This window comes from Mytilus californianus, unplaced genomic scaffold, assembly GCF_021869535.1.
Source record: "Mytilus californianus isolate M0D057914Y unplaced genomic scaffold, xbMytCali1.0.p SCAF_1, whole genome shotgun sequence".
In the NCBI taxonomy this organism is placed as follows: domain Eukaryota; kingdom Metazoa; phylum Mollusca; class Bivalvia; order Mytilida; family Mytilidae; genus Mytilus; species Mytilus californianus.
In genome coordinates, this window is record NW_026262581.1 from 107,295,391 (window position 1) to 107,322,367 (window position 26,977).

The 26,977-nt window shown below is 32.2% G+C and overlaps 2 protein-coding genes across 5 annotated transcripts; both read left to right on the forward strand.

Annotated features, from left to right (window-relative positions):
- The first annotated feature begins 1,403 nt into the window (after positions 1–1,403).
- On the forward strand, positions 1,404–11,315 carry LOC127729196 (uncharacterized). 3 transcript variants are annotated; one of them, XM_052236895.1, is made up of 8 exons: positions 1,404–1,422; positions 1,553–1,798; positions 2,661–2,764; positions 4,412–4,620; positions 5,563–5,613; positions 6,725–6,770; positions 7,597–7,791; positions 8,354–11,315. In XM_052236895.1, the coding sequence occupies exons 2-8, from the start codon at positions 1,749–1,751 to the stop codon at positions 8,680–8,682; spliced, it is 984 nt and encodes a 327-aa protein (XP_052092855.1). In that variant the 5' UTR covers positions 1,404–1,422; positions 1,553–1,748; the 3' UTR covers positions 8,683–11,315. The 3 variants fall into 3 exon arrangements, with proteins under 3 accessions (XP_052092855.1, XP_052092848.1, XP_052092866.1); XM_052236888.1 differs by lacking the exon at positions 1,404–1,422 and having other exon boundaries at positions 1,447–1,798; XM_052236906.1 differs by lacking the exons at positions 1,404–1,422; positions 1,553–1,798 and having other exon boundaries at positions 2,639–2,764.
- Positions 11,316–11,593: 278 nt separating this feature from the next.
- Positions 11,594–24,712, forward strand: LOC127729284 (uncharacterized). Of its 2 annotated transcripts, XM_052237026.1 has the most exons (8): positions 11,595–11,787; positions 12,790–12,864; positions 18,577–18,664; positions 20,398–20,594; positions 21,077–21,148; positions 21,483–21,540; positions 22,536–22,745; positions 24,233–24,712. In XM_052237026.1, exons 3-8 carry the CDS (start codon positions 18,589–18,591, stop codon positions 24,304–24,306), a joined length of 687 nt encoding a protein of 228 aa, XP_052092986.1. In that variant the 5' UTR covers positions 11,595–11,787; positions 12,790–12,864; positions 18,577–18,588; the 3' UTR covers positions 24,307–24,712. The 2 variants fall into 2 exon arrangements, with proteins under 2 accessions (XP_052092992.1, XP_052092986.1); XM_052237032.1 differs by lacking the exon at positions 12,790–12,864 and having other exon boundaries at positions 11,594–11,787.
- Positions 24,713–26,977: the final 2,265 nt, after the last annotated feature.

Consider the following 26,977-nt stretch of genomic DNA (forward strand, 5'->3'; position numbering starts at 1 on the left):
GAGATTATACAAATCAGGGTAAAATTAAAATCTGATGGAATGACCGGATGCGTCAACGTGATAAGCGTCTCCTTCTAAGCAGCATAAATCTGGGAATGAATTTTGATGTTCTTTAGTATTTGTGTCCCGTATGTATGATATATAATATGTTGGATTAATCATGTCAAAAGACAGATGGAATATAGTTATACATGGTCATTCGTGACACCAAAAGAAAGCAACAGTAAAGTTAAATGAGGACACATGATTTCAACTTCCGAATTCATCTCAAACGTATCGATAATTAGTGCAAAAATAATAATGAAACTCTCTTTTTTCTTTATTATTCTTGTAACCAGAGGGCCCATTTTCTATACGAAAATATGCATTGGGATTTTGTTAAAACATTTTTCAATTTAGTTTTAGGTGGGAATATTTTTTTTCACATAGTCCATTTTAATGAAAGATTCCACGTGTTGGCCATGATTCCAAATGCTGATCAATCGTAGGAATGCTCACTTAATATTTGTGAGAATCTTTGTTGAAATTGACTAATTAACTCAACATAGATAGCAGGATTTAAATTCTGTACGCCAGACGCACGTAACGTCTACAAAAAACTCAGTGACACTCGAATAAAAAAAGATAAAAAGCTTGAAAAGGCCGAATAAAGAACGAATTTAAAGAGCATTTAGGACCCAGAATTCCGAAAGGTTTTGCCAAATACAGCTAAGGTAATCTATTCCTGGAGTAGAAAATGCTTAGTATTTCGAGAAATTAAAAGTTCTGTCAAGGGGTTAATTCATAAGATACATGAGATACATAAGATATCTCTTGAAACTATGTTACCCCAATATCGCCATGATTTTGACCTGATCAAAATAAAATGAGAATCGTTTGTAGAGGGTCTCTTAACATAATCTCTACAGTTTAAAAATCTCGCCCTGTGGTTTTAGAGTAATAGATTTTTGAAAATCGGCCAATCAGAATCGTTTTCTCTGGAGGCCATGTTTTTTCACAAATCGGGACAAAATAAAATATTTCAATAAAAAACCTTCCACACATTATTTATGCCAAGTTCGGTTCAATTAACTTCGTGTTTCAAGGTCGATTTTGAATTTGTTAATTGTCTAACGACGGTCGAATGACCAACTCATAGTGATGACAATAGCTAACCTGGACCATTCCAGTTGAGATTAAAGGGACACCTACCAAATCGATTTGGATAAAAATGTGATCTTTTTTGACATTGTAAAGATGTCATTCAAGCTTTGTAAATAAGATCATTCATCGTTCCCTGTTTATTATATCTATTGTATCTAATTGAATTGTTAAATATCCTAATCAAGATCATCTTTTAAATGTTTGTGTGCATCGACTCGCAAATAAATATCTGATATTATTATTTCAAAACAAATATGGTTGGTTATTCCAGTTTTGAATGTGAGTATATGTTTTTTTAATTGAGGGCAAACAATTTTTGGTCTATCCTTCATCAACTATTTTCGAAAATTTCGTAAAAGTTACGATGGAAAGAAGATTGTTTAATATTATGAGTTGTCTCTATTTTCAGTTTGTGGAATAACATACGTTTTCCCAGTGATTTTTAAGTTGTTAGTATTATACAATCGAGGCTTGTATTTATAGATAGGTAACAGACGTGTTCAACGGTTCTGCCTTTTTATATACAACTCTTACAAAAGAATTCCTCGTAAAACGTTTAACAAAAAAGACTATAACTATTGTTGAAGCGATGGACTAGGATTTTTATGAGCAATGTTTTATCCAAATTTGGAAACAGAAGTGTCTTCTGCATTAAGTTAGTATACAGTCCTTGTGTTCACATTATATTATAGCCTGTTTATATATATAAGTTTAGCGTTTACGAAAAAAAAGTACACAAATTAGATTAAACATCCTATCCCAAATAATACTTATTAAAATGCTTGCTGACGAATTATGATTTATCAATATTTTGCCTTAAAGTTGTATAATTGCAATGATGCATCAGGTCGGTACTTAAGCACAAAAATAACAAACAGAAGACAAAAGAAACAGAATACCTATCGAGTAGATAAAACGCCCAGTAAGAATTAACTATTGATTCAGAAGAAATATTCATTTCAATACGGGATTTCAAAAAAGAAATCTAGTGATATTCATTGAGATGGGTGCCATGACATTTTCTCAGTAGAGTACTGTTTATATTCTAATTTAGATCTTTCTTTTATTAATAACTAGAATAATGCCTCTCTTTTAGTAAATGATGGGTGCTTAATTACTATTTGCTTGAATTCGTGGAAGTTTTGTGCATATTTTCCACAATAATTTTGTGGTATCAAATCATATCTAATCAGGAAATAATAAAGTATTTTCCGTATATCCAATTCTATCTTTTTTACAAAAAAAAGAAGTTATCTTGAGGTATTGTAAAAAATCGTTTTTATCTGAAGATATATCTAAAATTTTATGAAGTGCATGTAATTATAAAATGAATTTGTATCATCAGGTCGAAGATTTTTTTTTTAGCTTTGTGGAAATTTTATATAGTGGACAATAACAAAAATATTATACAAAGGTGATTTAAAAATCATTGTTTAAATTCATATAAAAACCAGACATAGTTTATTCTTGATACAGTTTTAATACAGTAGACAATTTTGCGTCTGTTTCATTTTTAGTTTTCCCCGCATAATGATGGTACATCTGCTGGATGCATACACCAGTTGTATTGTAATGTTGCATATGTTACAGTACTATGGACCAGTCAAATCTGACATATGGGGTAAGTGAAGTTAAGGTAAAGGTCCTCTTTTCCAAAAAGTATCGATTTTCGTCGACAAGAACATTGGAGAAATAATCTAATACATGTATATACGACAAAATTATATTATTTGAAAGCCGAGAATATACATTCAGATTAAAAATAATAACTGTATTTATCACTTTTACCTTAAACATATACTACAGAATATCGATTCAAAGATTGAAGCAGTTGCGGATGCAAGCTGAATGTCGATAATGAAAAAATGCCTTCATTTAGACTCTTATATTGATGATGATGTGTACATAGTGTAAGAAAAATACGTAGAAAAGCAATGTTTTACTGTATGCAATATGAAAACCTGTTTCAGTGGTTGTCGTTTGTTGAAGTGGTTATTAAGTGTTTCCCGTTTCTCGTTTTGTATATAGATTAGACCGTTGGTTTTCCTGTTTGAATTGTTTTACACTAGTCATTTTGGGGCCCTTTATTGCTTGCTGTTCGGTGTGAGCCAAGGCTCCGTGTTGAAGGCCGTACTTTGACCTATAATTGTTTACTTTTTACACTTTGTGACTTGGATGGATAGTTGTCTCATTGGGACTCATACCACATCTTCTTATTTCTATCAACAGTCATTTGTAAATTATGTGGCGTAGTGTAAATGACAGAACTTGGGTGTTTTTCTTTTATTTATTTCATAGACAGTTAAAGATTCTTTCGAGGGGCTGGGGTAACAAAATTTCCATCTTCACAAATTACTTTATTTTAGGGATTCAAAAACAATATATATATATGGTTTTTCAATGTTTTTAAGGTTAAGTATTCTGAAATCAAAATAACATTATATTCTAAATAGGCTTTCTGTAATGTTTATGATTCGACATGATGCTGTTGATAATTTTTTTTATAGCTATTATACTGTTATTTAACAGTTTGTGCTATTTCCGTACTGATGTTCATTGTATGTTTATTCATGAACATATTGTTAGTTCACGAATTTTATTTTTATTCAATATCAAAACATGATAAAAATAGCAGTACTTTACAAAAAATGGCTTGAAAGTAAACAATTAGTGTCGATTAACAGTTTGACCGCCGGAATATTTGTGGAAAAGCGAAGGAATAAAAATTAAAATTCCGACATGAAATTTATCGCATCTTCTTATTTGTCTTGAAAAATATTTTAAGATGACACTAACTTCAAAGTAACTGCTTATCGAATCCAATCAAATATCTTTGAACCTGTAATTAGATTTACTACAACGTAGCCTCATCTTTTCTAATGTTATTTGTCTGGACATTTCATCCATCTGAAATCTTCAAATCATACCAGAGTTATAAAAAAATATTTCTTTTATGACACTCAACGCTAAAACCAAATCGGTGCATCATTCAATGTCGAAATATGTTCAATATAGCAGTGCTTTACCAAAAATGGCTTGAAAAAAATATAATTAGGGTCGATTAACATCTTAACTTCTAATATTTGTAGAAAAGCTGAAGAAGAAATAAAATTCTCATATATATAATATCGACTCTTCATATTTTGTCTTAAAAAATAATTCAAGATGCCATTAACTTCAAAGTAACTGCTTATCGAATGAGCCAATTGTTTAACAAAATTATACATACTTTTACCTTTTAAATCATAAATCAATCGATTTTTGACAGAGGAAAAAGAAAGGTACTGTAAATGTTGGAGATCAAAAGCAGAATGTTTGACAAACAATAGATTGGTTCTAGAAATTTCTTTGGATAATTGTACATCCACATGGTTATGGGAATCGAGACGTCAATCTCAAACAACAGATTTTCAATACAACGTTTACCTTAATGAGACTCTTATTGAAAACAACATAGTAACTTGTCACAGGAAAAAGGTAAATATACTCACCACATACTTAAAAATTTACTTTTAAAGAAATAAAAACATCCAAAAGTCCAAGAGCAAAGAAAGTCATAATGACGTACATTATTATGAATTAGAATCCCAGGTTTAAGGAAATTCACAATGACAACAACAAAAAAAAAGACGAAATAGATATTTCAGTATGCCGAGCCTAAATGTGCGTGCTTCGATTGGCAAAATATTAATTGCATTTATAATTGTGTAAGTAATCAGAGCTCAATTAATCGAAATTATTTAGTCGCATGTGTAGTATAAGATTCAAGGTCAGATACATTATAAATATTAGTAGAAACTTGTGGACTTGCACATTAGTTTAAGTGCAATTATGTTATTTATTAACATGAAATTCTAAACAAAATGCATAATGCAAATCATGCTGGTACCGCAACATTGACTACTGTGCGAAATTTTTACTTTGGGGACTTTAAGTTCACCGTCCACGTGAATAAAAAAAACCTTTCGGTACAGATTTCCGAGGACATGGCATGTTTCAGGAATAATCTGTATCATTACTCTCGAAACCAAACCACTGGAAATCCAAAAAATATAAAACGTTCAGGAAATAAATTCCAACGGGTTTACATATTAAGGCGACAGTAGGGTATCCATATTCAAATCTCGTAAATCGATTAAAAAGAGAAAAACCAAGTTAACAAAAACTAAGGGAATCACATGATCTCCAAAAGGAGCAAGACCGGGTGCAGTCAAAACCGCCTATATGCCACTTTAACAACCTTAGTTTTTGTACAAATGAATAGCTCATGAATAAAAAGTTGCAGAAACATCCTTTTTGGTATGGTTGTGGCTTTTAAGAAGTATATATTTAAATTATACATAGGATGACAGTACCAAAGAAAAAAAATAAACAATGTAAAATCACACGCAGTGATGAAATGATTGCGTATGTTTACAGGTTCCATCTTGTAAGGTATACTTACCCAAAAAGACCTGGATAACCATTACCGTAAGTGTTATTTCAACATATTGTGTTACTAAAATCTCGTACAAGATACTCTGTTTAACGTTTTATAAGCCCGAAGCACGTTTTGTCTATTCATAAGACTCACCAGTGCCGCTCAAATCAAAACAGCCGAAAGGTGTATCCTTTTCAATGAGATAATGATTTGCTGACATTACTACAGAAACACACTTTTACAAACATTTAAAATATTTGTATCTGTATAAAAAAGCTCACCAAAGATGCTAGGAGTGTGTTTAATATCAAAGTAGATTAGTAGCGCTACGTAGATTTGGATTTATAAACGTATAAGCCTAGCCGCTAAATAGATCTAGATAGGCCAAAAAAAAATTTATATCTTTCGACGCAAATTTTGATAGGCTGGATACGTTGAATATCGTTCAACATAGATAGCTATCTATGGCATTGCGCGTTACTAGCTGCTTCGATATTGTATACAACACTGGTCTATAATTGTGTACACCAGACGCGCGTTTCGTCCACTTAAGACTCATCATTGGCGCTTAAATCAGTAATGTTAGGGCCAAATCAATAAAAGAGTTGAAGAGCATTGAAAACAAGAATTCCAAGAAAGTTTTAAATACGGTTAAGATAATTTATAAATGGAAGTATACCGACTGGTATTTCGAATGCCTTTATAAAGATTAATCAGCAGTATATTTAAACATATTCAATCATAGCATGTTTAGCTGAGACGTGGAACACTATGCTATAACAGCCTAGACAAAAATAGCTTCATTTAACCAGTCAAAATCAAACGTCATCTTATTTTCTAAAATAAACATTCATGCTATTTCAGTTGTTAGAATAAAAACAAGTTGCAAATTCCATCTTCAGCAAAGTGTATTTTTTTGTGCGCTTGGCTCTGTTTACATATTGATTCGTATCAGATGAAATTTAGACCATGCAAGGTTAAGTTGTTAATCCTGTCAGTGCCCGAACACATTCAGAGGAAGGCATATTCTCTTCTTAAAAACTTGATAAATTCATCTCATAACTGGAGTTTCTATGATATACAGAAACATATTAATGCTTAGTAAGTATCTGTAATTCTGTAAAGTTGAACTTTATGGTGAAACATTTTTTTATATTGCAGGTTGCTCCTGTGTGTCGGTTTTTCCGTTGCCGCGCTGGAAGACGGAGTAAGTTTATTCGTATAACATATATTTGAACAAATTCACGTAAATGTTGCTGATCTTTTTCTAAATGATGCACTGAAAATACGTTTGTAAATTTTTCCTAAAGGTGCCTTTCCCTTTTCTGTTTCTATCATCAAAGAGGGACGAAGATACCAGAGGGACAGTCAAATTCATAGATCGAAAACAAACTGACAACGCCATGGCCAAAAATAAAAAGACAAACAGACAAATAATAGTACAGATGACACAACATAGAAACCAAAGACTAAGCAACACGAACCCCACCAAAAACTGGGGGTGATCTCAGGTGCTCCGGAAGGGTAAGCAGATCCTGCTCCACATGTGGCACCCGTCGTGTTGCTTATGTTATTACAAATCCGGTAAATAGTCTAATTCGGTAAGTCACATTCGTGAAAAGGAAGGGTATTGTAGTTACGACATAAGGAACATATCCGATATCATCTGTGAAACGGTTATTCCATAACGGTCAACCAACTCGTGATGGCGTCCGTAAAATTTACGAAGGGATGACTTCAACTTCACCATTTGGAACTCTTGGTTTAATAGCATCAATTAGTCGGTTTTTTTTACTTTTTACTTTGATGTTAAACTATTCTTTATTCACCTTACTTTTTCAGTATAAGCATAAACGCAAGATACGAATATATAGTGCGCATAACACGTCTTTCTGAAAATATTAAAATTTCATATTTCTTTTGTAATTGAATACTCTAATCACATGTTCTGACTCTTATAGGTACTCATGTTTTCACTTTAGGGTCACGAAATCTTCTTTCATTGTTGAAATGATAGTCATTATTTTGATCAGTTATAGGTTGCTATAACGATGTATCTTCAAACAATCGGAATGAACTGCTGGTTTCTCACACGAATGAGAAGAATGAGGAAAATACACCAAATGTAACATTCATTGTGTTGATCATTCCAACCGCTGTTTTTTTGGTTGCAGCAGTAGCTCTTGTCGCAATTTGTTTTGGGAGGCGTAAGTTTTGTGCAGTGCAAGGTTCGTTAAATGAAATTATAACACACACCTAAATACTTGATTTCATAGATTTCATAAAATGTGATACAATTTATACAAGAAGGAAAAAAAATATAACCTAAACGAAATTGTAGCTAGTAGTTAAGTAATATGTTATCCGAAAGACTGATATTCGTTTACAAAGGTTTGAAAGTACAAACAAGTATAAATAGATAAATGTTCATCAGATTGGGAAAATAATAAATGATGACTTATTATGTCACATACAGCTTGAAATGCCTTCACGAAAAATATACAAACATGGTTAAGAAGAGATGTAATCATACACGTGAATAAGAAAACAGCCCTAAACACATTCTTCAACCTAAAACAATTACAGAACAACATGAGGTCTTAAAAAAACAAAAAATAGACAAAAAACTCATCAGTGGGCTCGAATAAAAAAGGTTAAAACATAGCTCAACTGCTTTTTACATCTCCTTTGAAATATTCCACTTTTAAGATCTTTAATATCAAACGAACAATTAGATCACTAGAAAATACTTTCATTGTATATTAAATTGCATTTCTATTTTATTTTCAGGAGCCGATACATCATGCAAAGCAATGAAAGAAAGCGGTTTCAATGAACATTTGGCATTAACTACGATCACACAATTAGATTCCTCAATTCCTTCCGCAATTGATCATGAACATTCAAGTGAAACTGACACAGGCAGTTCTAACTATTCATCACACCAAGCTGCCGATCATATTGGACAATCTAGTCATTTGATATATTGTCGTAATAATATGTGTCAACAAAGTACACATGAGGACAATTATTATAGGTCATCACAAAAACATGAGAATACTATTGTCTCTCCTACGTCGAAATCCGAACAAGAATTAATTAAAATTAACTTTTGTTAAATCGAAACACAATTTCGACTTTTAATCCAATAATAAAGTAATGATATTTAAAATTATAGCATAGCATACCAAGTCATACTTTAAACATTAAAACGAAACTTTTTTTCCTTTAAACATACCAGAGTATTACATATATTTATTTGGTAAACTGTCCTATATTTGAGGTTCAGTTTACATAAATGTCTTCTTCAAAATAAATTTGTTTTAAGCTTCAACATAATGTTGTATGGTTTTTTTCAAAATTCGTCAGAACTTGCATATGCCATTGTAATTGAATAAAAGAGAGATGAAATTGATCATTCATTTTATTTTTCAATTTGGGAGATAGAAACAAAAGATGTAATATTGGCAGAAAATCTTGTGTTTGAGCATTGGTAAAAATTTGGGTTAATCGTAACCTGTAATCGTAATCGATATATTACAAATATGATGAAATAAAACCTAGTTTAAATGAAAATAGACAACTGCATGTATTTATCGGTTTATAGTACAGATATATATATATATATAGACATTCTATTTTATCTGTACTATAAATTAAAAGTATATATATATGACTTGAGAGTTCTGTCAAATGACTTTTATTCAGATCTGTTGTCCAAAACTCCGTAATGTTCAATCAGATTTCTTACAATTTTTACTGTATTTACAGCTTCTAATGCCTGTAAATACTTTTAAAAGCTTTTATATTAAAAATAGGAAAATATAAAATATAAATTTGACTCCAGTCTTATCACCTGTAATTAGGGAGAGTATCCAAACAAAAAGGATAAATTCATGCATGTAATTATAAATTATGAATTTTCATCTCTAAAATTAGCTGAACTAATTATTACTTTTTTAATATTTTTTATTTCAACTTCCAACATTGTAATGAACTATATTCAAATAAACATGTTAATAATGAGTAAAAACAAACAACAAAACTTTAATCAGTATGACAGCAAAAAATATGGAGCAAACGGCCTAAAATATAAAATAGTGATTGATGCAATGATCGATTATTAATCGATTATATTTGTCAGTAATCGTGCCCATCCCTGTATAAAAATTACAATCCGGTATGAGGTTTTGTCAGTAGGAATAATAATGACACACATTTCATTAATGTTGTCTCAAATGAGTAGTGTATAAAAAGTAAAACAACAAAAATATCGAACTTCAAGGAAAATTAAAAACGGAAAGTCCTTTATCAAATGCAAAATCAAAAGCTCAAATTGTCCAATACTTTCACTTTGTAAAATAATACAAAATACGATACAATAGTATTTGAAAATTATGTATACATTTGGGCATTTATAATTTTTTAACAAACAACTGTTTGTATTCCATTATTCCAGATTTAAGGATCTATTGATAAGATTAATATTCCCTATCCACTGCATGTTTATGTCCCAAGCCAGAAGGCTCGTTGACGATTATCTGTAGTTGTATCGTACAGTTTTGTTTTTGTTTTTTGATCTTTGATGGATTTTGTATCCCTTGTTGACTAAAGCAATGTGTTGATCATGTCTTTTGATTGCTGTCTCGTGGGTGTGTACCTCACATCTATTTGTGTTCATACTGATACGTCTGTAATATAAATGTAATGTATTATAATATGAAATCGTTTATCTCTATCTTCATATATGTTTGTGAGCTGTATTTTATAAATATCGCCTATAAAAACTTAAAAGTAAGTATTGAAAGAAGTAGTGGATAACTTTTGTGCACACGATACTTTCATTTTGTATAAGTTCATTTAATCTGCCATTTATATAGCTTAAAGACACATCAAGGGTCTAGACGAGGAATTATATGACTGTTTGCATTAAAGAGAGGTTAAAATGTTTATCGCATTAACCAAGTTTCTGGTTTAGCGGTATACTACTGTTGCCTTTATTATTGATAATTGAAAGTTTATATCCATTATAATAGAGTTTTAGAGAGTACATATCCATCATAATAGGGTTTTAGAATATTTACAGAAAGATAAAAGCATATCTTCCTATAAATATAATATAACTCTATTATAATTAATATATAGTTTTAACTATGGACTACAGCTGTATCGTATGGGTAATGCTGCTAAAACTAATATTGACAAATCAAACAAGTAATAAAATAATTGTGAATGCAAGTGTTGATGCTTTTTCGTCTGCTTTAAAAGTTCAAAATGTTAAGACGGCATACTATTTATAATAGAATTAAGTATGTTATTACAGTGATGATATATAAGTGCATTAATTATCTAGCATCTGCATGTTTGTCTGAACTTTTTTTTCAAGTTGTTCAAGTAATAATAACTATGCATGAATATCCTCTTCACAAAATGATATATTTGTTAACGATATGAAACCAATTATGGTAAAATAACCTTTTTGTTTTTTAATCTTGTTGTGAAACTCTCAGTCTTAAACTCTGAAATAAACTAAAAGTGTAAATGTGTTTAAAGCAAATTGGCAAAGATGAGAATTTTTAAAATTATCTTATAATGTGACCCTTTAACTATAAATATTCCTCATTCAAGTCAATGGCATTTGTCTACTTGTACTATATAGGTGCTCTTGTATACAGTGTATTAATATGTTTTGCTTATCTACTTTTTGTTATGTTTTTGTAGTTACCTTCTGAAAATAAAGAATTTATTACAATTTTTATATGATATCATCGCCCGGCATTTTGAGTCTCTATCATGTCAGGCTATCTTGACCAGGTACAAAATTATCGTCTGTTTTTTTCCGGCGGAGTCAAGCAATGGTGGTTGGTGTAATTTGTTGAACTATCTAAAAGAAATTTTAGGATCCTGTTATCCTTTTTGTGTATAGTTAACTAAATATAAACAACACATGTACAAATTTAAATCCCTATCTGTGTCATCTTTAATTGTTCTTTAAAACCATACCCAGTTCTGTTCATTCAAACTTGTTACGATATAAATCTTTGTGTGTTAATTGCCATTAGATCTCGCAAAACAATTATTGTTTAGTTAAGTCATCAAATCCAGTTGGCTGATGGTCTTTATTCCAAGCGTGTTAAAATTCTTCTGTCTTTACCAGCATTTCAAATAAGATTTCAGTTATGGTTATTATTATACAGACAAAATTCAAATAATTGGATGAAAAGGTAAATACAATTATTTTTTGTCTATAATTTATAGCTTTAACATCTTTAGATTTATATAGGGTTCTTAGATTCATCATTGTCAGCAAATGCTCAAGTCATATGATAATTCGAATTTAATAAAAAAAAGTTGGAAAAAAGTAAAATAACAAAAATACCGAACTCCAAGGAAAATTCAAGACGGAAAATCCCTTATTATTAAATGGCAGAATCAAAAGCTCAAACATAGAAAATGGTGCTAATGATTAAACCTAGTTTTATAGCCAGCTAAACCTCTCACTTGTATGACAGTCATAAGAAATTCCATTATATTGACAACAATATGTGTGCAAAACAAACAGATATAATAGGTAAAAATGTCAAAAACTGCGGTACAGCAGTCAAAATGGTGTTATAATCTTAAACACTATAAAAACAAATAACTATTCCAACAAAGAAAAAAAAATGGCAAGAAGACACTCGAAAGACAAAGCACATACTGTAAATTCAGAAATTTTTGCGAAAAATGCGACAGGTTATTATCGCAATAGTTTTAACCCGCATTTTGAAATTTTTTATATGAATTAAACAGGATTTTTCTCAATATCGCAAAAATCAAAATCGCATTTTAGTTTAAAATGACAAAATCGCAATAATAAATAATAATTTCTGAATTTACAGTAAACAAAAGTGAAAGACAAGAATTCAAAAGTGACCATAGCACAATAACACAATGGCGGGATGTATAAATACCTAGCCACGCCAAAAGTATATACCAAAATGAACTAAACAGCTAGTAAATGTTAAAAATAGACGAAGACAAATAAAAAAAAAACCCACTGTAACACGTAATTAAGATGATAAACAACGTCAGTACCTAGAATCTATACTTCAAGACCACCATGTATTATTTTTGAAGTTGATACGAAATATTTATCAACAAGGTCTTGGTATCTTTCGATGAACTTTTTAAGGACGTCTCGTTCTTTGACACAATCCTGGTTCATCAATGCAATTCCTTTGTAGAACATGCAGATGAGACGGCAATGTACTGTTGTTTGTACGGAATTTTGAGAAGCTTAGGTATCCAATATAAACAAGGTAAGTCCTCAGATTTGCTGTTCAATGTAATGTTCTTTGAAGCCATGAAGGACTTATGATTAGCCAAAATCTCATCCTTGTCAAAGGATATGTTTTTGTATGTGGGATTACCTGAGTGCTCATTTATTCCAAATTCTTTTACATCACACTCGTAGTAGTACGATTTACTTACAAAAACAATATTATTTAAAGCGTTATTCAACAACATATTTATCGTAAAGAGATGATAGACATTTCACAGCTTCTTTGTCTCTAAAAACGGAATTTGGTCGATCATTCACACAGTTTTTCAACTTAAATTCGATGTTTTATCAGAGACCTGATTGTCTTGACCTATTTTGACAAAGTGTCCGATTCAACTTCTTCTCTTTCAGCCCATGCTCTGACGTAGTTCTCATAGGAATCCATTATTATTTTGAAATTATGGTTCCAATTGATGTGTTTGGGGTTTTAGATCTACTTGAATGGCTTGAAAATTTACTATAAAAACGTGTACATAGACTTTTTTTTATAAAAGAAAAACCTTTATTTTATCAAAGTCATCAGAAATGCACTGCTGTTGACTTATTGTCTTCCTGTTCTCTAATTCGCCGACAGCTTTTCAGGATGCATTGTCCTAAACCATGACACCTTTTGTTAGACGTTCGGCAATCACAAAGCGCAAATGCGAGGGGAAAAAATAAAGGCAACAGTAGTAAACCGCTGTTCAATAGTCATAATTCGATTAACTAAATTCAAATCCTGGTAACAAACTTAAACCGAGGGAAACACATCAACTATAAGAGAAAAACAACAGAACAACAGAAACACCAAACTACAACAAAAGCAAACGCCAACATACTTAGAAACGGACTGTGTGATAACAACTGCCATATTCCTGACTTGGTACAGGACATTTTCATAAAAAAAGATGGGTTGAACCTGGTTTTATGGCTAGCCAAACCACCCGCTCATATGACAATGTTAAAAATACAGCTAAAATGACAACACTACGTGACAGGAATACAGTACAAACAAACGCGAGAACACTCAGCACAGAGAAATACATAAATAAATAATATAATAGTACATTACAACATGTAAACCGCAGAATAACAACAGACACCTCCCACGAATTCACGACAGCACACCAGGACACCACAAACGAAATATAAACTGCGCGTCACATGAATTGATCAACGTCACAAAAAGTGACGTATTTTTTGTGACGTTAACAAAACAGACTTGTTTAATTTATCGACACGTACAAGAATATAAATTAGAATTGAGTCTGTAATGGTGTTATTTTATGTATTTTTTAACCATGACCAGAATATTAAGATTGAATTGTGTTTGTAATGGTGTTATTATTTGTATTTTCTCACCACGTTGGTTTTTCTTCTAAATCAAGATTGTGTATAAACAAAACAAATCCTGTGCATATAGTTGTTCTAAACTTAAAATCATGTAAATGATGTAGCTGATTTTTTCTCTTAACTTTTACAGACATTTAGAAAATAAAAAATAAAAATAAAATTACTGTAATATAAGGCAAGATCATGTAAGACCAAACAGTAAACACACATGAAAACAAACAACATAAACAAAAATCCTGTAGACGAACCACGAGTAACTCGACTATACTGACAAATGAAACATATATGTGAAATGTACCGAAAATAGAGAATTCAAACCACAAACGAAATAAACAGACAACAACTCAGCACAAAATTACCCGCCGGACACACACGTATGAGAAAGTAACAACAAAATGCCCGAAAGCGGGATATATAAATATATATAAATTAATAGGTAACGATTGGTAAACTTCGGCGCCAAAGCGTTTTTTTTTTTTTTAAACACAAAACTCGTTATCTCCTTTTGAATAAACATTAAACAGGAAAACATCTCTTTCTTATACCAAAACTCACATACAAATGAGAGGTTAAGCTAGCTATACAACCAGGTTTAATCCACCATTTTTTACATATAACAGTATTTTAACGTGTTTGAGCTTTTGATTTTGTCATTTGGTAAGGTACTGTCTTGAATTTTCCTTGGATTTTTTTTTTTTTTTTTTTTTTTGTTATTTTACTTTTCACAACAATCGTTATAATGAAAGATCTATAGCAGAAAATTAAATTTGAATTCTTAAAACAAATACCGAAGATCTGCTTCAAAATCTTCCATCATAATCTGTACAATTTGTCTACAATCATAAACTTAAAAATTTTCCACACGCCACACTACTAATCCTCATGCTCAATTAATTGAAAGCCCAATTTATCAACTTGACATCAAGGATATCATCAAAACTAGAAGGTCTACACCATATATGGATCTTTTTTTTAGACGTGGTAAATAGTCATTGCATTTCAAGTCCTAAAAGAGAGGCGAAAGATACCAAAGGGACATTCGATCTCATACGTCGAAAATAAACTCACAACTCCATGGTTAAAAAAGAAAAAGACCAACAGACAAACAATAGTACACAAAACACAACATAGAAAACCAAAGACTGAGCTGAAACGTTGTAGTGTACTTAGAAAATAGCTTAGACAAAATAAAAATCAGTCGTTCATACAATCGTTCAGAAATAGACCACTATAGAAGCTACATACAACCATTATTTTCCTTTAAAACCAGTACTAATTGCAAATTACTGAAAAAAGGTGGAACTGGTTGTTTTTGATTCTCATAATATTGGGACATCTGTGTATTTTACTAGTTATCACGCGTCTTACAGACCATCGCACTTTGGCGCAGACCATCGCATTTCAGCGTCCCCATCGCATCTCCGAGTCCTACATAAATATATATGACAAACATGTAATTTCATTTTTCCTGTTGCCAACTTCCGATTCACAGGAGATACATACAGGTGCGGATTCCGGCAGGGGGCAACCCCTACCCCCATTTTCCCTAAAAAACAGAAATAAAAATAAATGATAAAGGTAAAATTACAGCCAATTTTGTGACAAATTAGGTCTTCTGAGTCCAAATACTAAGGAGCGTCCCCTACCTTTAATACTGGATCTGCACCTGACATAACCTGTGCAGCATCGTATATGGTGTGTATAAATTACAACGGTTAGGTTACGCTCATCAATGTTTATATTTTATATTGCTATGGATCTGACGATTTTGATTTTCTGAATGGATTTATTGGATTTTACATAGGTGAACTACTTTTACCTCTAATTTACAGACTTCGTTAATTGGGGTGCGTTCATAACGCAAAAACCTCCATCAGGATTATGAGGAAGAACGACAGAAATAGACATCACGTATATTTCACGGTCACCATCTCGAATTAGTTAATCCATACGATGTGGCTGTGTCTCAACTCACGATTTATATGTTTTGCGGTCTTAGATTTTCAGATACGAGAAAAATCGACTAATCTGAACATTTACCAATTGTGTCCTGTTCCTTGTAATGCGAATTTTTACCTTTACTCTGGTATATAGCAAAAGGAGTTTACCCTGTTTACACACCGATCTCGTTTCGTGTTATGTTTCTGCGAATCTCTCATCGTTTTTTTTTTGTCTTCGCAAGTATATTCGAAATCGATCTACGTGCAATGGACATTGGTAAGTTACTGTTTCCTCTTGTTTAATATTCGAATGGCCGGTGTGGCATAATAGCAGGACCCTGTCGATGCACGCGGTATCGCTCTGATCCTCAATGCTCATCATCTTCGTTCTTTATTTTGGCTTTTATGATTTTTTTTATTCGAGGCTCACTGATGAGTCTTTTGTAGACAAAAGCGCGTCGGGCGTACAAAATGGTATCTATGTTGAGTTTATTTAAAGTTGATGCGATTCTGACAGGTTTTTTTAACCTTGACCTTTTCTTAACGGATTTATGATATGAACTTTGGTAAATTACTGTTACTTCTTATTAAATAGCCACAGGATCATATGTCTGGATTCAATTGATTTTTAAGCCTTAAAACCTTTCCTTTTGAAATTGGACCAGTGGAATATCAAATATTTTCGACTGTACAAAAAAAGTCAGTTCAGAAAATACACTTTATTTGATCATACAAATTTCACAGATAACAAAAATACAAGTTAAACATTAATAATAAATATTTGGGATATCAACTCGGTGAAGAATGACTTATCGAGTAATCGTTGGTTGTAACGAGCGATACCCGAGTAATCGCTCGGAAAAATATCTACAAAATGATATCATAATTTGGCACAATTTTAGGCTTTGTCTAATAACTACATTATCATATAAGATTCACCAGATGATAGCCCCAACAGTTATATACAATAATTATTAGCTCATTTACTACATGTACTAATAGAGTAAAATAATATTCTAATAATTAGATAAACACTTGTTGAATATAAATGATTACAAAGTCAAACCAGATCAAACAGCAGTTACTTTTCTAATTATTAAGATATTTAACCATTCACTTCTGTTTCTGGGGAGAAACGGAGAAACGAAACTTTCGAATGGATAAACTTAACAATAAAGTTGACATTTTTTCTACAGTTTTCAAATGAAGTTTTTAATTTTTTTCATTTCATTTAAAGTAGAGAATGGAAATGGGAATGTGTCAAAGAGACAACAACCCGACTAAACAGTAAAAAAAAAAAACAACCGAAGGCCACCAATGGGTCTTCAACACAGCTAGAAAATCCCGCACCCGGGGGCGGAATTCAGCTGGCCCCTAAACAAAATTTGTACTGTTTCAGTGAAAATGGACGTCATGCTAAACTCCTAAACATATAAATGAACTAAAATTTAAAAAAAACATACAAGACTAACAAAGGCCAGAGGCTTCTGATTTGGGACAGGCGCAAAAATGCAGCGGGGTTAAGCATGTTTAGTGAGATCTCAACCCTCCCCTATACCTCTAGCCAATGTAGATTAAACAAACACACAGAAATACGTACAGTAAAACTCAGTTTAAAATAAGTCCGAGTCCGATGTCAAAATAGGTTACAAAAGAAACTAAGAAAAATGACAATGATACATATATTAACAAAGGACTACTAGCAGTTACTGATATGACAGCTCCAGACCTCACTTAAACTGATTGAAAGATTATGTCTTCATCATATGAAAATCAAGCAAAATCCCTCCCATTAGGGATTTAGTATCATATCATCATAAAATATATACGAAGAACATAACCCGTATCATGCCAATAACTGGTTTTAGAATAAATGTGCAAAGACCCTATGAGTGAATCAATATTAATACTAACTATTGTCGCCTTAATTTGCTGACGAAGTTATATTCATCTTCATTATCATCCAGAACAAACACAAATGTTAGTTTCACATAGACTTATTAATATAATACTGTTGTGCACAAGGGCAAAGAGGGGCGAAAGATACCTAAGGGGCAATTAAACTCATAAGTCGAAAATAAACTGACAACGCCATGGCAAAAAAACAAAACCAAAAGAAAAACAACAGAATACAAAACACACCATAGAAAACTAAAGACTGAGCAACATAAACCCCACCAGCAACCGGTGGTGATCTCAGGTGCACCGGAAGGGTTAGTCTATCCTGCTCCACATGTGACACCCGTCGTGTTGCTCATGTAAGTACAAACCCGGTGATAAGTCTAATTCGGTAGTTCACATTCGGGGAAAGGAGGGTAGGATCGTGGTTACAACTGTGTGCACGAGTTATTACAATTTGTGTTATAAGAAGCATTCTCGTAAGCATTTATTTTTGTTTTATTTCTCTTTTTTTGTAGATTGGTTTGAATATGTTCTGGTTACTTTCCCACGTTGTCGTATTAATGTACCATTTAACGGATTCATCTTCTTTATTTGGCCTTGGAGGTAATAGTTCTATTTGAACTAATATTCTAATATTTAGCTGTTATTTTTATGCGGGATAGCAACTATCAATCTTCAATAAAAAAAATCTATTAACGATTGTATTTTTATGCTATTTATTTGTTTCTTGAATTTTTTGGGGGTAAATCTATGGATAATCATACAATGGTAATGCGACAAATCAGACTAAATTTCAGGTAGGTATATAAAAATAAGAAGATGTGGTATGATAGCCAAAGTACAAATGACGTGAATTTAAGCAATTGTAGGTCACTGTTCGGACTTCAACAATGTAAAAAAACAACATACCGTATTGTAAGCTAATATGAAACAATTCAAACGAGAATAAAAACAACGTCGTGATTTATGACAAATCAATAAATGAAAAAAAAATTATGACTGATGTAAGTAACCAACTCCGACAACCTCTACATTACAGGCTCTTGGCTTGGACAGGCACATATAATGTCACGGGTTAAACATGTTTGTGAGCGCTTAGCCCTCCCTATCCTGGGACAGTGGTGAAACAGCACAACTGTGGAAAAAACTGTTAAAATCTTTTTTTTTAGTCTATCACATATATATACTTGACGTTGGGTATTTAATAAACTACCTATGAAATACAGTTTTAAATGATTATATAAAAACATTTAAATAAAATTGAGAATGGAAATGGGGAATATGTCAAAGAGACAACAACCCGACCAAAGAACAGAAAACAGCCGAAGTCCACCAATGGGTCTTCAACGCAGCGAGAAAATCCCGCACCCGAAGGTGGTCCTCAGCTGGCCCCTAAATAAAATTGTGTACTAGTTCAGTGAAAATGGACGTCACAATAAACTCCAAAACATATAAATGAACTAAAATTGAAAAACATACAAGACTAACAAAGGCCAGAGACTCCTGACTTGGGACAGGCGCAAAAATGAGGCGGGGTTAAATATGTTTTGTGAGATCTCAACCCTCCCCCTATACCTCTAGCCAATGTAGAATAAACAAACACACAGCAATACGCACAGTAAAACTCAGTTTAAAAGAAGTCCGAGTCCGATGTCAGAATAGGTAACAAAAGAAACTAAGCAAAATGACAATGATACATAAATGAACAAAGGACTACTAGCAGTTACTGACATGCCAGCTCCAGACCTCAATTAAACTGATTGAAAGATAATGTCTTCATCATATGAAAATCAAGTACAATCCCGCCCGTTAGGGATTTAGTACCATACCATCATAAAATATATGAGAAGAACACAACCCGTATCATGCCAACAACTGGTTTTAGAATAAATGTGTTTATTTCCGATGCAAAGACCCTATGAACATATAAAAACCTATTTGGAATGATATCGTTTCGAGTATAGTTTTCGCTGCAAGGAAATCAAAAACACAGTGTGTATTATACACGGTGTTATTTCTTTTTTGATGCTAAGCTGAAGCTAAGCTTTCTACTACCTATCTATGTTTTTTTTAATGTTTATCTTTAATTCAAACGAATTCATGTTTTACTTTGTTTTAAAAAAAATCAATCATTGACTTTGAGAGTACATGATACAGTAACGAAGACGTAAAATTTGATGCGGACTACGACAGCTTTTTGTTTACTTTTTTTTGCAACATTTATACTTACTTGCACGATTTCTTTGTTGTCTTTAGTATTTATCGGACTCACATTTAGACCACACGAGAACGGTGGATTTGATTAAGATTTTTTATGTATGTGTTCTGTGTTTTAGTGGCTGAAAAACATAATTGCTTTTGTTGTTCCTGTTGGAATGCAGACTTCAGCTGTACCGATGATGCAGTGGTTGTTAATGTTACCTTAGACAGCTGTTCTAATATCCCAAAAGTATTTCAACTAGACATACTTTGGTATCGAGACAACATGGTTTCAAATACAACAATAGATGAATTAGATGTTGGAGAACACAAGGTATAATTCAGTGTAATTTTCTTGCTCTTTTATCCATAGTTAACAATCAAATACCGGTATGATCAATACTTTTATCATCAGAGTTCGCCGACTGGTTTTTCAAGTATCCGATATACTTTGTTTTGTCACACATTTCATTTCAGTCCTATATATATATATATATATATATATAAATGGATGTTTCAATATTTTTGGTGAAGTACTTACAGCCGCACCAAATGCTTGTTTAATCATAGAACATTTTTTATGATAAAATTTGAATTAGATTTTGGATTTTCAATTATTTTTACTTCGAGCATCACTGAACAAACATTAATTGTCGAAATGCGCATCTGATGCAGTAAAATTGGGACCTTTAATGTTATGTTTTGATAGACTGTACAGATAAGGTTCATCTTTATCCAGGCAATGTTTTTTAATATTATTTTTTTATAATGCCATTAGATACTCGATCCATGGCAATTTTTATAATTTTATTTCAGACAAGTGCATCTATTGAAATTAAAAGGAATTGGATCATTTTGAATGTTCGAATATCAAATGTTGAAATTATGGTAAGTTTGATATTTTTTAGACTGCCAATTTAAAAAAATGCTCCAGAATCGTCTTTTCAACTGTTCAAATGATTGAAAATGATACACGGATCGAAATACAAAATAACGCAGTAAATTTCAGAAATCTGGTTTTAATCAAGTGCGTCTCTTCTTTCACCCTGCAGAATGTTGTTTGAAAATATTTGTTAGAATAGCAGCTATAGCTATCATCTTTTAAAAAAGATTTGCGTATAACTAACAACATACCTAACTGCTTATACCTTCGTGTTTTTTTAACTAAAGACGTACAAAATGAAGTATTAATTTTTTATGTTTATTTTTCTCGTTTGTTCAGATAACACCAATGAAATGTACAGAACATCCATATTGTCAGTGTAGACCTGTACAAAGTGGTATGCAAACATTCAAATATTTATAGCTTACGCAACTTCGTTGGGGAGTAATATTTAGCAATGAAAAGCTGTATCTATGAAAAGAGATAAAAGATGTCATCTCTACTATTTCTTTTTATCGAAATTAGTTTAAAAGTTCAAAGACAGACCCTCGTCGCATTACATTAATGTATGTGCATTTTAACTTAAAAACACAGAAATATCTACATTCGCCGGATACATAGGCTTAATTACTCTCAAGATCTTTCCGCATCAGCTCTAACTGTGTTATAAGTTTGACAGCGGTTAACCGCCCTTTATTGTATGACAAAGCCTTTATACATTTTCAATAAAGCAACTTCTAAAGCATCTTTAATCGTTCGGGGCAGAGATTACTTCGATATAGTTAATGTCAATGTGTTGTTCGGTACATGTAGCTCGTAGACCGTTTTTATTCAGGTACTGTAACCAAACTTTTTTTCGCAGATACTTTCTAGTTTTCTAGCCAACTTCGCGGCGATTTGATTTCGCGATTTTCAAATTTACATGATATAGTTGAATAAAGAAAGATCCAAGTTTTACATATTAGCCACGATTTATATTCGCGTTATTTTTCTTCTTGCGAAAGTCGCGAGAATAAGTCTTAGGAAAATAAGTTGGTTTACAGTATTCGATATATACTGTATAACAGGGACCACCAAGGGAAAAGTCTATTTATACAGACATGCAAAATAATTCAGTATAACGAGTTGTTATCCTGGTGATATCATGTCCGAAAATTTGATTATCTGAATATATATTTTTTGTTTGTACTTGTCTAACATTCTACATAATTTACTCGCAAGTTATAAAAAACGGGTTGACGAGGGCAGTTAGGAAAACAGGAAATACTTCTCTTTCATCGTTTGGCTGCAAATATTGTTTATTCAATTCTTATGTCTTTGGAAAGCTTGAATTTATTATTATTTTTATTCGCAGTATGCTTCAACAGATAATCTTGTTTCGTTGTAATTTAGGTGCTTTTTGTAAGACATCTAGACATTTGTTACCAGAATTTCAAGACAAGACAACTAAAAAGTTTACTCTAAAGGACTCAAATAAAGAGCTTACTCTAGAGAAAAACTATATAATATTGACAGCAGTAATTGTATGTGGTGCTGTATGCGTAATGCTTGTATCAGTAATGTACAAAAGAAACGAAATGAACAGACCAGTTCGTCGCCAAGGTAAACTATAATTTTCATTATTGGTTTGGGAAGAGCTTTTATCAAACTGATGATCAAGCATTCGGAATTGTTAGTTACTCTATCATAAAAGAGTCCATAATAAACCCCACATCTCTTATGAAGTAAATAAAAGATTTTAAAAAGACCAGGCAATATCAATCAATGTGTCCTCTGTCGTAGATGAATTGAGTGACATATTTAGCTATAGACACCTACTGTCAATTTACAATAACATTTATTTTAGTGAATCTTTAACAACGGACGATGGTTAACGTGGTTCATGTACTTGGTGTTAAAGAATGCAACAATCAAAAATTAAAATGCAAGTTCGGATATTGCAAAATTCATCTTACATTTTTCATACAAATAGATATTTTTTTTTTCAATTTACCATATATAGTTCCAGAAATTCTTAATTTAACGCAAATGTAAGGAAGTTTTAAAAGAAAGATAAGGACATTTACGGTTTCATAAAAGAAATATTATAAGAGTGTCGGAATACGGTCATGTAATGTAGTGTATAAATACATATGTATATTATCAAACAAATGGATGGAAAAAGCAATACACATCAAGGAAAATCTGCATCATTCTTCAGAATGCTACCACCCGCACAGCACTGAAGCGGATTTAGTCGTTGTTTATTTCCTTTTGGTGTGATGCTGTTAAGCGTGTAAATTTTTGGCTTTTCAAACGATTGATTTCGAGCCTATTTGGTGAAGATTATTATAATAGAATAATGTGCGAACAAAAGATTGGTTTAAGTTGGTCGTCGGTCTTTATTTAGGTACTTTCGGTTTTTTTACGCTCCTCACCCTTTTTGCTTTTCAAACTTTTAGGCATAATCGTTCTTGATTATTTGAACTCTAAAAACACGTGTCGTTTTCATGCAAATCGGTGTCATCGATCTATCTTTTCTATCCATGGGTCTGTAGCGCTGTTGTTAGGCTACCGTGAGTCCCCAACTATACCAACATCCCATGGCAGTATCAAGTGCTTTTATCTGTAACTGTTCTTAAATTATGTACGAAAACGGTTTCAACTTCTTCAGGCCAAGTAAGTATCAGACACATTTGTAATTTTTAGACCTTTTTTGGATGTTCGATCTCGGACGTTTTATATTTTTGTAGAATTTGAGAAATACGACCACTATCTTTTTTCAGTTTATCCTGTAATTTATATTATAAGCGTTAACTCAAATAAGACGAACAAACAATTTCGTCATCTTTATATTGCGTCACAAATTCTGTATCCTACATCATAAATTGCAGTTCATTTCATTTTGTTTTGGATAACTTTCAAACTATATGGGTTAGTTTCATGCTTTTGAAGACGTGTTCTAGATGTTCTTTTAACATTCAACACTATTCACATAAATGACGCCCATATTCCAAAGTATGTTGTTTTTCATATAGGAGTTTATGACTTTTCTGTTTGTGTAACATTTTTAAAATCGATCTAGATAAATTTTTCATCTCTATTTTCAGACAATTTTAACAACAGAAGAATGGATGATGGTGAAACAGTTGCAATGCAATGCAATACAGTAACTACTAGTTAAACAAAACGAACAAATCCAAAATTGCAATAGGATGTAGCTTTACTTTATGCATGGGCCCAACAATTAAGATGTTGATAGAATATTGAATGCGTGTTTCTGAACTTTATCGAATAACTGGAGAACGCGTTTATGATAAAATGATATGTATCCATCAAGATAGCTAGGAATGACTACCACTCGAACATATTTAATGCAAATGAATTCACCACTTAAAACGTTCCAACAAAGTTCCAGAAGCTATAGTTATAAAAGTGTTGTTTCTTAAAACGTTTCAGAAGCTATATCTATACAAGCGTTGTTCCTTAAAATATGTCATCGTGTTTAAGATGTGAAGGCTAGCTTTTTATCATTTCACAGCTTTACAGTGATTGCTTATACTTATCATAATTATCGGTTTTCAATTGTGTTCTCGGACAAGTTTTAAATTTCTTTACATCTGACACAAATGCCCGTGTCTCTTGTTAGGGTAACAATTTGGATCTCCGTGACAGACAAAACAGCTGTTGTCTTCCAAATAAATTCGTAAGTGTATAATGTTTGTCACCTCCGACTTTTATCATTGGCTTTCCGTATAACTGATGTCTAACATTTTCAGCCAAATGGCAAAAAAGTTGGACGTCACATAGGAATTTCTGAATAGTATCGTGCGTTGACAAGGATTTGACTTAATCATCGTTTACTGAAAGCATGAAAGGGTAGCAGATGCCATCCTGTCCTCCCAAATAGTAATTAAGTATCCCAAATTCGATGAAAATTTATCAATAAACTCATCATAGATACCAGTATTGAAATTTTGTATTTGCGCCAGACGCGCGTTTCGTCTCCAAAAGACTCATCAGTGACGATCGAATAAAAAAAGTTAAAAAGGCCAAATAACCATTTAGTCTGTACTGCGCTGTAATAGCTTAGCTTTGCTCAATAAATTCATATTGAGGTCATTCTTGCCTCATGGCAATTAAGTGTACGAAATTTATATAAGGATAGACTTAGCCGATAAGCTTGCATTTTGACATCTGATTTTGATATCATTGGAGATCATCCCGTTAGACAACTTCCCATTAAAGAACAGATACAAATACAAGACGTCTCAACGGGAAAATCAGTAAGGATTATCTTCTTCTCGACTAATTTGATATACCAAGTGTGATAAACTGGTTGAGGTGTTCAGTTTGCATTGTGCTGACAAAGTTTCGACATGGGCCTTTGATCCCAACTTGAAATGTAAACCATTGAACCAAGGATGTTAATCCTCATCATGATGATTATGCGTATAGTGTCAATATACAATTAAAAACCAATTGTTCAGAGAACATAGTTTCTATATACTTTTGCCTGTAAACCAGGAGATAATTGGCCACTTCCGGCTTATTGAAAGTCACTTCTAGTCTTTAGTGATAATTTAATGTATTTAAATTAAAAAATATATGGATTCCGAGTACTTTTCCATGAAGAAAGTTGGATACTTCCGGTTTTCTGAAGGTCACTTCCGGATGTCATTTTTCAAGGTCATATGTTACCCAACCTTTTGTAAAAGGTCATATGGCTTTATAATGAACCAAGTTGAAGAAATAATCAATAAACCTTATAATTAGACATTTCAGGGGCACTAACTCCTATAAGATTCACTTCTTTTCAAAAACCGTATAAGATAACAACAACATATTTTTACTAAATTGTTAGTTGTGACATGTCGTAACACTTAAATTTTAGTTGAAAGTGTACGTTGACATAAAATGGCAGTTTTCTCCCATTTTATAGGTAAAATTGTGTGTATGGTAATATAACTCGTTAACCATATCTAATAAAAACCTAAGGTATTTTGATTTGAGGTCTTTGGTTTATGTCATTGAAATTGAGGTCAAGGTCAAAGTTGATTTTGACGTTCTAGATTTTGACCTTTGCCTTAACTTCATATTTATTCATGAAAAGCCTTAGGACTTTTTTAATTAGGTTGCAAGCTATATGACCTTGAAAAATCCAACCGGAAATGACCTTGTGTTATCCGGAAGTAGCTTTTTTTGTACTTATTTTGATGTCAAAGTATATAGAACCATATATTTTTGGAATCAGTGTCAAGTAAAGTATCAAATAATACCGGAAGTGACATTTTTCAGACCGGAAGTAACAAATTATCTCTCTTATTTCAAACAAAATTGTATAGAAACCATATATTTTTGGAATCAGCATACATTAAGGTATCATTTGACACTCGAAATGACATTTTAAACCGTATTTTAATATTTTTATCAAAATGAATCGTAAGAAGTGGAAAGACCTTCTTCAATTGTTCTCTGAACAATTGGTAGAGAACAATTGGTTTTTAATTGTTTTCGTGTTCCTTGGTCAGCATCCTATTGAAAACGTTATTGCTACCTACAGACACACATAATCAACTTCTTTAGAAAGTGATAATAATAATTGAATGTTATGCTGCCGACTCACTCAGTAACTACAAACCAGACAGCTTCGGATGATTCTACGAATCAAAGACTGATATTCCCTGCATATGAATTCGGCTTCAGACAGGGGTAAAAAAATATATGCATCTGTTGTAAGGAGGAATACGTATAAAATGATATCTTCAGAGGAGTTAAAACGTCTTGACTTCCCCCCTTACTATCTATTATTAGTCTACTCTGCAGTATGTTATGACGACAATAGTTTCACGCAT